This window comes from Homarus americanus, unplaced genomic scaffold, assembly GCF_018991925.1.
Source record: "Homarus americanus isolate GMGI-L3 unplaced genomic scaffold, GMGI_Hamer_2.0 scaffold48562, whole genome shotgun sequence".
Taxonomy (NCBI): Eukaryota; Metazoa; Arthropoda; class Malacostraca; order Decapoda; family Nephropidae; genus Homarus; species Homarus americanus.
The window spans coordinates 1-12,793 of record NW_024739472.1 but is presented as its reverse complement, the minus strand read 5'-3'; the positions used below and the strand labels follow the sequence as shown (position 1 = coordinate 12,793).

The 12,793-nt window shown below is 38.8% G+C and overlaps 1 protein-coding gene across 6 annotated transcripts; it reads right to left on the bottom strand.

Annotated features, from left to right (window-relative positions):
- Window positions 1-9,645, bottom strand: LOC121874790 (actin-related protein 2/3 complex subunit 1A-like). 6 transcript variants are annotated; one of them, XR_006090491.1, is made up of 6 exons: window positions 9,533-9,645; window positions 9,064-9,253; window positions 7,898-7,995; window positions 6,676-6,827; window positions 5,994-6,108; window positions 1-29 (listed from the first exon to the last, which is right to left on the bottom strand). XR_006090491.1 is itself a non-coding variant. In XM_042379080.1 (6 exons), exons 3-6 carry the CDS (start codon window positions 7,962-7,964, stop codon window positions 26-28), a joined length of 294 nt encoding a protein of 97 aa, XP_042235014.1. In that variant the 5' UTR covers window positions 7,965-7,995; window positions 9,064-9,253; window positions 9,533-9,644; the 3' UTR covers window positions 1-25. The 6 variants fall into 6 exon arrangements, 4 of the variants coding, with proteins under 4 accessions (XP_042235014.1, XP_042235010.1, XP_042235012.1 ...); XM_042379080.1 differs by having other exon boundaries at window positions 5,994-6,064; window positions 9,533-9,644; XR_006090490.1 differs by lacking the exon at window positions 1-29 and adding an exon at window positions 5,615-5,724.
- Window positions 9,646-12,793: the final 3,148 nt, after the last annotated feature.

Genomic DNA, 12,793 nt, shown 5'->3' with positions numbered 1-12,793 from the left:
TAAGTCTCGGTAATTTCCAGGAAGGTCACCTGCAACAAGAAAGTCTCTTTCAGAAACAGGTAATTAAACACAATTGAAATCTTAACTATAAAGTAGGAGTGAAGACAACTTGTTTCAGTTGCTCTCCACCCATAGCAGGAAAAGGCTGATATCATCATAATCATCTCCAACATTTCATGTCCATTTCCCACAGTTGTGTGCATAGCCATGATTACCTGATGGCAGCTCTCTAAGCTGCATAATGTCATTTAATAACATCATAAAGATTAACTTGTAAATGTGTCCACCAAACTTTGAGGGCTTGGAACCCTTGGAAGCTCTAAACTAGAGTGATTAGGGCTAAACTGACCATCAGCCAACTTCCCCCTAACCATGTCCCATGATCAGATGTTTGACAAAGCAAGGTTGTCTATGGTGGCTTGGAAGGTATGGAAATCACTCTCAAGGTTTCACAGCACATGAGTTACCAATTATTTACTTGTCAGACTTTATCACTGAGTGGGAAGAAGAATCAACCCCACATAATCCACTGACCTCTTATGATGACATCAAAGGAGGAGGATGGGATCTCATTAATTCTTTTTAGGCTCTATTATCAAACAGGATTTCAGGATCTATCCTTTATAACTATTTATCTGTCAAAAATAACTAATGAATGCTTAAGCTGTGCTGTACAAAGAGCACTCTCATGAAGAAGACCTGACCACAGTTGATACAAAACTGTACCACGTATGAAAATATGGAAGTTAAAGACACACGTAATGAAAATTCAAAATGCCCGAACTGCAAAGGACATCACCACACTTTGGCAGCACGATGCCCAGTAAGGAAGGATATCATCAAAGACATGAAGGAAAAGGAAAAATCGAACAAACATATAGAAACTGACCCAACCAAAACCTATGCTGCAATAACAAAGTTGCAAGACACTACAGATGGCACGCACGCGCCATCTATCGGACAATCCCAGAACCAGAAATTTGACACGGACAGTCCCTCGCTTAATTCAGATTTCGTCCGATATCGGGATTAAAGGGGTCCGTTTTAACGAGGGTCTACCCTTCACCATACTAGCCACACCGATACATGCCCACATAATCAACGTGGCTAACACGGGAACATTCGGGAAAAACTATCAGAGAAATGTTTGCAGCGAACAACCTACCACAGGTAAACTTCCCACACAATGCCCCATCAGCAGACATTTTCAAAATAATAACCAAAAACAGTCTAGGAATCACCAGCAAAGAAAGGGAAGATAAAATAACACAACAAGAAAATTGCACAGGAGCAGAGACTGCAATGGATACAACCCACTCCCAAATAACCACAAGACCCTAGAGAACACAACCAACCAATCAGCTAAGTCAACACCAGCAAGACCACGTAGAGAGAACCCCACCGGTCAACGCCCGGCCGACGTCGGAGACAGCATAGGAATCAGGTTTTACTCGGTCAACTCCCTGTAACAAATGAGAGATTGTTAAAAGATATTAAAGAAGGAACAACCAAATACACATATGAAGAGGGACTCATAGAAACACTAATACGTGGAGGAAAAATAAGCAGCAAATACAACAAAATCGAGAACGTAGACTTATCAAAATTCAAGAAAATAAGAACAGGACTGAAGGAGAAGAGAGAGAGACTCTCCCCGGAGAGACCCGAGCAACCGAACAACACGCGTCAAGTTCATGCGACCCACGATTACGCAAAACAGAACACAGAAAATAATACAACACAACGTCCTGGCCTGGACACATACAAGAAAAACAGAACTGACAAACATATACAACAGCATAGACCCAGACATAATTTTCATAAACTCACACCGACGGAAAAACAGTGACAAAATAAAACTCTTCAACTATTACACACATCAACTGAACATACACTCATAACAATTTCCAAACCTACTTCTTAGCAGTCGAAATCAACACAACTAAAGGCCCAATAACAATCGGAACAACATATTTACCTTGCCGACGACAAACATTCCCGACCGGCGACTTACTAAAACTAATGAGACGTAACACACCAGCATACAGTATTTTATAGGAAACTTAAATGCGACACACACCATACGCGGACACAGAACCAGAAACCCAAGGGGGAAGATTATACACGACCTATTAGAAAACGGCAACATCACACACCTGGGCCCAGATTTCGAAACCTACATAGCTGCAGGAAGCACCGGGAAGCCGGATATGGTTTTGACCAATAGACACCACCATTTGAATTCACACATGAAACCTGGACCAACCACCACTAGCGATCACCTGCCCATAATTATCACTCTATCAACATCACCAATACAAATCCCCTCCATCCCTAGATTCTCTTTCAACAGAGCAAACTGGGAGGGTTTTAAGGCAGAACTCAACACAAACGAACAAATACATCAACATAAAAACACAGCAGACATTGATATAGCCCTGGAAACATGGTACTCTAAAGTCACCACAGCCATGGAAAATAACACCCCCAAAACAACTTACCGCACACTACCCCACGCACAATTAACACACGAACAGAAGATAATCCAGACAAGACTGAATAATATACTAGAACATACAAATACACACGGCTGGAACCAAGAAACAATAACTCTCTTCAGAAACCTAAAGGAAGAGCTGAAAGAAATATGTAAACAATCACACAACGACAAATGGAACCAGATAATCACAAACACAGAGGCCGATTATCACAACCCAAAATTTTTCTGGAGTAAAATAAAAAACTAATGGGCACTAACTCCATAGATAACAGCCATCTTATAGACGATAACGGGGTAAAAGCTAGAGAATCTGTAGAAAAAGAACTGATCTTCAGAAATTTCTGGAGCAACATATATAAAATGACAGAAGAAGAAACAGAAACTATTGTAGAGTAACAGAACAGATGGTAACAACACACCTTACACTAAACACACAGAAATGGCAACCACCAAGAACAATAGACCTCAACATACTAATCAGTGCAGACACATTAACCTTGCCAATCACCACAAAGACATAAGAAACATAATAACCAGTTTTAAAAATAAAGCACCTGGACTAAGTCAGACAAACAAAACAGTCCTTCAAAACATACCCACAGATCTTTAACGCTTCACTAGCAACAGGACACTTCCCCAGACCTATATCCTTATTAGAAACACCAGGGAAAATACTAGAAAAAATAGTCAACAGCAGACTCAGAAACTATCTAGAACAGGAAAACAAATATAACCCCAGACAACACGGATTCCGAAAGAACCGAGGCACAAACACGGCTATTGCATTAATTTGAGAATCAATAGCTAACGCCGTCAGCAATAAAAACCAGTGCAATATTGTTCTCAGAGACGTATCAAAAGCTTTTGATAAAATGTGGCTCTAATTCCACAGTGAATTTGATCGAGGGGGCTAAGTTGTTCAGTTGTGGCAGGAATGCTTTTAGGTCCTCATTACATGGCCAGAGACATAATACATCATCAACATATCTAAACCAGACTGCTGAAGGTGGTAAAATATTACTTAATAGTTTCTTTTCAACTGCCACAACTTAGCCCCCTTGCTCAAATTCACTGTGGAATTAGAGCATGACTGTAAATTGCCTTTACTAGACTGTCTGATCCGCAGAATAGGTAACACCTTTAAGTTCAGTATTTATAGGAAACCTACTCATGTGTGTTCATACATTCATTATTATTCTGCCCACCATAATAGTCAAACAGTCAGTATTTTCATCATTGTTTTTATGTGCTTTGAGAATTTGCAGCCCGGAATTTATTGATGAGGAATATAAATATATCTATAATATTGGCTTGAACCTTCAGTACCCTAGATCTTTCATAGACAAATGCCTTAACATTACTAAGAAATCTTTCTATAGAACCAATCCCAAGCCCACCCATGACCATAAGAATCTCTTAGTATTACCATTTCACAAAAGGTTAGGTAAAGTCTTTTGTTTTCGTGTAGTTTATCCTAATTTACATTGAAATGCATTACGTTTCATCAAAACTACTATTTATTTCTGAGAATATGGAAATGTAATATTTTGCTGAAATGACGTAGGTATTACAGTGGAAAGTGACGAAAGCAATGACTTTCACTTTCTTTCGTTCAAAAGATGTTACCGTAATCGCTTTTTGAATGGTTTTCAGTTAAAAAACTGTTGTAATACAATAATATTCAATCCTAATTCACTTGTGATGCAACAGTTTTTTACTGAAAACCATTCGAAAAGCGATTACGGTAACATCTTTTGAACGAAAGAAAGCGAAAGTCATTGTTTTCGTCACGATTTTATCCCACTTTCCACTGTAATACGGACGTCATTTCAGCAAAAATATTACATTTCCGTGAATGTAGTATATCAAGCACAGTATGAATAGAATATCATTATAATATAACAGTATTTAAACCAAAAACTATTAAAAAAACGAGTAACATATCTTGAACATCGGAAGGTTAGGTAAAGTCTTTTGTTTTCATCATGTATTTTATCCTATTTTACATTGAAATACACCACGTTTCAGCAAAACTACTATTTTTTTCTGAGAATATATTCATTCAGGTGCAGTTTAGGTAAAATATACATGTGCTGTAACATTTTTTTAATTGAAAACGATTTGAAAAACACGTACCCTCTAGCCCTGTTCAAGGAGAAGACTGGGAAGAGCTGTTTGGTGCTTAAGACGATGACAAGGAAAATGATTTTGATGGATTTTAATGAAAATATTCAGAAATATGGTATTGTAGTATTTATTCAAGTGAATTAGGATAGAATATTATTTTAATACAACAGTAGTGACGATGTGGAGGAGGCGGAGGCATAGAGCGGGGACGAGCGGTGACTGGCGGCAGCAGGGACGAGTGGAGATGCCAGCCAGTACATTACGGGTGTACAGTATTAATTGATTTTATAGCTCTTTTTGCATTTTAATATTAAATACTGTACATTACGTTTCAACAAAACTACTGTACTTGTTTCAAATTTAATTAACAAAGATTGATGTTTCAAATGTAATGAACAAAAATTGATGTACAGTATCTATAAATAAACTTTAAAAAATGAATACTTTGTTTTACATCGTCCTGTGTATACCATACCATGCATTTGGCTACTTTGGGCTAGCTATGATGACGCAAGAGATCTGCCCTGGCGACTGTACCGACACTCACAGCTGGTGGTGCGTTGGTGCATCGTTTCCATTGTTTACTGGTAGTTACTGGTAAATATTTTTCAACCTAACGAAACTATTACCCTTTTAGAGGTCGACCCCCAATTTTTTGCAAAATAATTTGGTCTTAAAAACTCGAACTACACACAGGTATATACGGTAAATAAGGACATGGGGGGCCAGGGATTTTGGGGGGGGGGGGCAGCAGCAATAGTACACGGATTTTTAACATTCACAGGTATCTCTGTTACCTAACCCCCGCGAATGTTAAGGGCCGACTGTGTGTGTGTATGTGTATATATATATATATATATATATATATATATATATATATATATATATATATATATATATATATATATATATATATATATATATATATATATATATATATATATATATACATATATATATATATATATATATATATAGATATATACATGTGTAACAAAGCACAAAGCAGGGAACTTCCAATTCAGGGATGGGACACACTTGTAGTCTTCTCTCAATTATTTACTCTAGAAATCACCCGAGAAGGAAGAGGCTGGGACCTAGATCAGACATAACTAGTTATTATACATACAAAACAAGCATCAACTGTTGTCATAGGGGTACCACACAGTAGTAGGAATTAAACAATACATAATAAACCCGTGGTGTAGACTCACTCCAGGGTGAATGTCTGGAGAGCAACGCTAGAATTAGCCTTATTCTGGCTTACAAACTACCTCCACGAGATCATCACATTCTTCATATAACATTTATTATGCTCAATCTATCAAACACACTCTAACAGAGCAAAGAAATACGTGGGACATACCTGCTACTGGGCCCCGGGATGTAAACAATGCCATGGCGTCTCTCCCCCCCCGGCTGGGATGTATATTCGTTCTAGCGCGGATTCACAAGACAAAATTACGTTTTCCTCCTCGAAGCTTACAAAAATACATATCCATATCAATAATATTCTATATCACAAAATGGTTGTCTCTGGAGTTCCTCATACCACACACACTCCTCCATACAAATGTTTGCCGATGGCGCCAAGTTATTTCGGGAAATTAAGAACCGAGCATTTGCATTCATCTACAATGCTTTTTTCCTTTTTAACCTCCTCACTACCCTGTATTTGGAAACCACTTTTAATATTTTATTCGGCTAATGCCAGACAATTTTATTCAGCAGAGTGTGGACCCAGTGCACAAGTGGTTAAGGTGACACAATCAGTACAAACCTTCACACCAAGAATAGCTTCCCATTATTACCAGGAACTATATAACACAACATAGAAAATATCAGCTGCTCGTGAGGGTTGTTATAAGTTCCACTCCACTTGCTAAGTAAAAAGTGTGGTTGATAGATCTGTTAAGTACAACCATAGAGTGAAAAAATGTATATGTTACAATACAAAACTAACTGAACCAAAAAAGATAAAGTTAAAGTCTTAAATTATTTATGCCTTAACCACATGAAAAGGTTAAATAAATACACAGTAAACTTACTGCTCCACATGTAACAATGCGATTGGTGCTGGGAGCCCAGTCAATGCCTGTGACACGCAGATCATGACCCTGGAGTGTTTCCTGAAGCTTCCACTCTGATGCAGCTCTGCCATATATATTCACTTCATTGTTGTTGAGACTCAATGCCACTTCTGTAAGAAATACACACACATGCACTGAGGTTGCAAAACTAGAGAAACAAAACAAAACTACAGAGAAGCTAAGTAGCTAAATAAAATCTAAACCTAACAATGAAAAAAAAATAAAAAATAAAATTAACTCCACCTACTTTCTGGTACAAACTGGGAGAGATCAGAAGCTTTGAACATGTTATGACCAGAAGAGGAAACCAGTCCTGCTCAGGTATAAAAAAGAGGACTGAACCCCCCCCCCAGTGATTATGCTGTATTATGACAGCTGTCTGGCTGAAAACTTAGGTAAAATTGCAGATTACAGCAACCAAAGAATAACCTAATCTAATCTTCCAGAATTCTGTGGTTGCATTTATTTTTTATTTTTATTTTTTATTTTTTTACGGGGAATAGGCCACCCAGCAACAGGTCATTGAACCACAATGGGGCCTAGGGGGCAAAAAAAATAAGAGTAAAAGAAATTGAATTGCCCACAGAGAAACTGTGGGCACCACGGGCAATACGAGCGTTACAAGTCCACGGCCTTGCCGGCAGTACACGGGATGCCAAATCCACCAAACATTGGCCATTAAAGTACCTGTAAAAAAGAGAGTGAAGCAACATTGAAGCAAAGAGAAAGGGATGAAAGATTATCAATTAAAGGAGGAGAGTCAATAAGATGAAATGCCTTTGATTCCACCTTATCTAACAGTTGGACAGAAGAAGAGCCACCCTCGATATGAGCACAGTACTCCAAGTTAGGACAAATGAATCTCTTATAAACTGAAGCAACTGCTCAGGAGTAAAGTAGCTACGGCATCTGTACAGCATTCCCAGCTTTCGGAAGGCAGTTTTAGCAATGTTGTGGATGTGTGGCTTCCATGACATATTATAGGTAATGGTGAGACCTAACATATCTATTTTAGAACTTAGCAGAATGATTGCATCCTGAAATGTGATTGGTGGGAGATCATCAAATATTACAAAAACTTCTTCTAGAAAAGTGATACCGATACAACTCAGTTTGAAAATTAGATGGCAATTTACCTGCCAGGCAAGTGCTATTTAACTTCATATAGGTCGGTACTCACGGCTGCGGTCCTCATTCCGGGCACGACAAGCGATGGGCACGAGGCCGAACCGGAACACTTCTGTCATGGCGTATCACTTGGAGCAGGTGTCTGTAACACTGTGTAAAATAAATGGTAAATTTTCACAAATGCACCGGTCTTTGTTCAGATATTAAAAATATGTTTTTTCAATGTTACTCGATGAGTTTCGAACAAATTTAATATTAATTTCAGCCGGAAATCAATAGTTCTTTGGGTAAATCACATAAATAAAAAACCAACAAACTAACAAAATCAAACCTAACCTTAACTAACCTAACACTATTTTTCCGACGAAAATCTGCAATTGACGTAAAACTCTCGCCCAATTATAAGTCTCCTATAGCCAATAAGAAACTCCCACACCACCCCCCACACATGCGCTGTAGATGCTTAAGAATCCAACACGGAGGTAAGGAGCACTGCGCGACGGGCGGTCAGACCTCCGTGAGACGTAAACAACAAATGACAACACTCGTGAATGACCAAATCTAATAATATTGAAAAATTAATATCTCGGTTATCCTTAATTTCCGGCGGAAATGTCACAAAAGAAAAATGTCTTAGATTGTCTAAACATTACGAAAAACATATTAATAACAGTGAGAGAAATACCAGTGCAAGATCGAAAATTCACTAAATAAATTATAAAACTTACACAAGTCATAAATAAAACTATATAAATATATCAGGTTTTAATAGGTTCTAGTAAATGTCACCTAGATTTTAAAATATATCATAATGGTAAGAACATATTGAAAAAATGAAAGAAATTGAACAACACCTGCTGGTTTTAGTCATCTCTTCAAAGAATACCTTTATACCCGTTAAATATAAGATTAACTTTAATTTCTTACCGTAAATAAAGTGGCAACCATCTGTATCCATTAACTAAAACAGTAACTACATGGATATTACAGTACAAATATAAATCTTTCACCAATTACATGACCAATGTATATAATTATTATCATAGATATACGAATTATTGGTTAAAGGCGATGAATCATTTACAGTAGGCGGGGCTGTCCCCTCACGTCTTCCGCCATAACTACGACCTACAATAACTTCTTTCATGCTATTAGGAAGTTAATTTGTTATATATTATCAAAATACATGGAACAAAAAAAAGAGTTCCTTCTACTTACCTAAATATTGAAGGATATTAGCAGACTCTGGTCAACATCCTCAAGTCCTGACCAAAACAGCTTGAGTCTCAACCTGTTGGCCTGACTTAAAGCACAAAGCAGGGAACTCCCAACTCAGGGATGGGACACACTTGTAGTCTTCTCTCAATTATTTACTCTAGAAATCACCCGAGAAGGAAGAGGCTGGGACCTAGATCAGACATAACTAGTTATTATACATACAAAACAAGCATCAACTGTTGTCATATGGGTACCACACAGTAGTAGGAATTAAACAATACATAATAAACCCAACACAGGGGGTGGTGTAGACTCACTCCAGGGTGAATGTCTGGAGAGCAACGCTAGAATTAGCCTTATTCTGGCTTACAAACTACCTCCACGAGATCATCACATTCTTCATATAACATTTATTATACTCAATCTATCAAACACACTCTAACAGAGCAAAGAAATACGTGGGACATACCTGCTACTGGGCCCCGGGATGTAAACAACGCCATGGCGTCTCTCCCCCCCCATATTCGTTCTAGCGCGGATTCACAAGACATAATTACGTTTTCCTCCTCGAAGCTTACAAAAATACATATCCATATCAATAATATTCTATATCACAAAATGGTTGTCTCTGGAGTTCCTCATACCACACACACTCCTCCATACAAATGTTTGCCGATGGCGCCAAGTTATTTCGGGAAATTAAGAACCGAGCATTTGCATTCATCTACAATGCTTTTTTCCTTTTTAACCTCCTCACTACCCTGTATTTGGAAACCACTTTTAATATTTTATTTAGCTAATGCCAGACAATTTTATTCAGCAGAGTGTGGACCCAGTGCACAAGTGGTTACTTTTACTTTTTTTTTTACTTTTATCCTCTTCGCCACTGATCGGCTTGTTAGCCGCTTGGGCGATCGGTCACGTCTCTTTTCCTTTATATTCTTCACCAAAAGGTCGGCTCGCTAGCCGCCCGGGCGATCGGTCACGTCTCTGTCACGCACTGTTGGCAAATACTGGGCATGCACCGGCTCCTGAATGTACCTGAACCCGCTCCAGTGTTGGTCAAGTCTTCTCTTGAAAGAGCTCACACTCGGTGCCGTCACAACACTCTTTGGTAGATTGTTCCAAGAGTTTAACCCTCAATTCGGGAAAAGTTTGCCTCACGGTTTTCCTCGGATTTGCTATGAGAGGGCTTGAGCTGCCACCATTTATGAGGGCTGCTACTGCCACCATTCATGAGGGCCTGTGTGCCAGTAACAATTCCTGTTACTCTTATATATCACCATTGGTAGCGTGACGATAGGAGGCTCGTGGGTAGGTGTAATGATAGTATCAAGCAATAGGGAAGAAATAACGGTAAATACTGTAGGTAAATAATATACACAATTATACAAATACAAAGTTTATTTAAACATGAATATGAAATTAGAAGAAAAAATTGGTTTGTACTAACAGACGAAATCCATTACTAGGCCCTCAGGCTCAACATACTCACACCATTACTGGGTGGACATATTCAATACACTTCCAACCCTACTGGGTGGACATACTCAATAGCACAACTATGATAGTCACTTAGCACCATAAATACTAGGCAACTGCCACTACAACACTCAGTCGTCAGGAGTGATACTCAAGCAACAGCCATGGGGTCCAGCCACCATGGAGTACTATCCGACGAACTCTGGAGATCCCAGTGGGTTAATTCCACCACACAAATATAGCCCTACTGAGGTAGACACTCATCCACCAATGATGGGGGCTGGTAGTGGTGTGTGGCTTGGTGGTCCGGGGTCACCTCGTGGACCGAGCGTTTGGGCCAGACGAGCCAGCTATGGGGGCTATAGGTGGTCTGAAGTGTCTGACGGCCGGGTCTCACGTAGGTAACTGATCCTACTGGACCTCGGACATGTCCCCAGACATAGTGGATACAACATCCACCCTACAGACACGGCCTAGGCTGCGTTAGGGACCTGTATGGATGAAGGGACGGGCACTTACTAACCGGTGACAACAACAACACGTTTCAGGGGACGTTAAAGACGTAAATATGACTTTACTCAGAGCATAACAACTACGTTACTGTAACACTTGCACAATCAACTATCAATTGGGTCAAATCACTTAAAGAAGGGCAAATTACAACACAGCGTGGAATGGCATACCTGTATGGATGAAGGGACGGGCACTTACTAACGGTTAAAATGCCCGCGTGCCCTCACTCAAACCAGACCAGGGAGTCCAGCTACTCCTATTCCAATGAATTAATTTACGGTACCCTCTGACGTTGAAATTGAGACTATGAACTCATTTTCATTCTCTACTATTATCTTCACTAACAATGCTCTGACTCAGCTATCGAAAGCAAAATTAAATTGATTACAAAGGAATGGATGGCAACAGGTCCCAACATACAGCGTCTGCTCCCATAGACAAAGGCGGGGGAAACAGAGAAAACGGGGGACGTTTCCACTGGGGGACTCGGAAGGTTTTGTGGACGTTTGAGCGTAATATGAATCCTTAAGGTTTTCAGGTTAGCTCTTATCATGACCATTACAAAGCTTCCCCCTTCCCCAAGATTCATCATTATGCGGTAACGTTCAGAAAACACGTAAGTAGTGACATACATATTAAATCATTAATATAAAGTATAAATCCTCATACAAACATTGCACAAATTATATCAATAAAAATAGAAAAATAATTCCCTACCGGTGGTCAGGATTAGGTACAAGAAATGGAAATCTGTTAACATACAATTAGAATGGGACACACCTTCATAAAAAATATATTGGGATACATATTACAAAATAGCACCAAAAATAATAGCACATGGGGTTAGGTACATCATGTCATAATAATACTGAATGGCGGTAAATACATCATATCATATAATAATAAATGGTGTTACATACATCATATCATATAATAATAAATGGTGTTACATACATCATATCATATAATAATAAATGGGGTCAAGTACATCATCATAGAATAATAATGATTTGAGTTAGATACCTCATATCCAATAATAATAATAATAAATGGTGTTACATGTTACAAAATACACCCTCACATCGGTAGATAAAATGCACACTCAAAATTCCTTACAGAACTCAAATTTCAATGTTCATAGATTATGAAAGTTTCTTTTACGCGATTGGTCAAATGCTGACAGGACACACTGAGATTTAACATAGATTTCTCAAGCTAGGACATAGACGAACGGACCCCATCAAGTCAAAGGAATGATTTGTTGCCCTTAATCTTAAGAGTTATGTCGCACTCGCGAGAGGCAGCACCCTTCAAGGGACTCCGATCGAGCGGGTATTCCCAAGAATTCAATGCTAACGAAACGGTCCTCATGAGAACACCACCAAACCAAAAACTGTCTGTACTTATGGCATTTGCCATGTAGAAGTAATAGCACCATATTTATATGCCCGAATACTCCCTGAAAGTCACGAACTCTACACCTATATACCAACAACACCCAGCCTACGTAGGACTTACCAACCAGAACTTGAGAATTCACCACTGGTATCTTTACTCATACTAGTAACAGATACCCTTCAGATGATTGCATAACTGCCAATACATCTTCCAATCTCTGTCTTTACTGCAAATTGACCCTTCCTCTGCAAAATACTTTTAACCCCCCAAAAAAAAAATCCTCCATTTTTTTTTTTTCTTCTTCAATTACCAAAAGTTACCTACAACAGATTGTGCA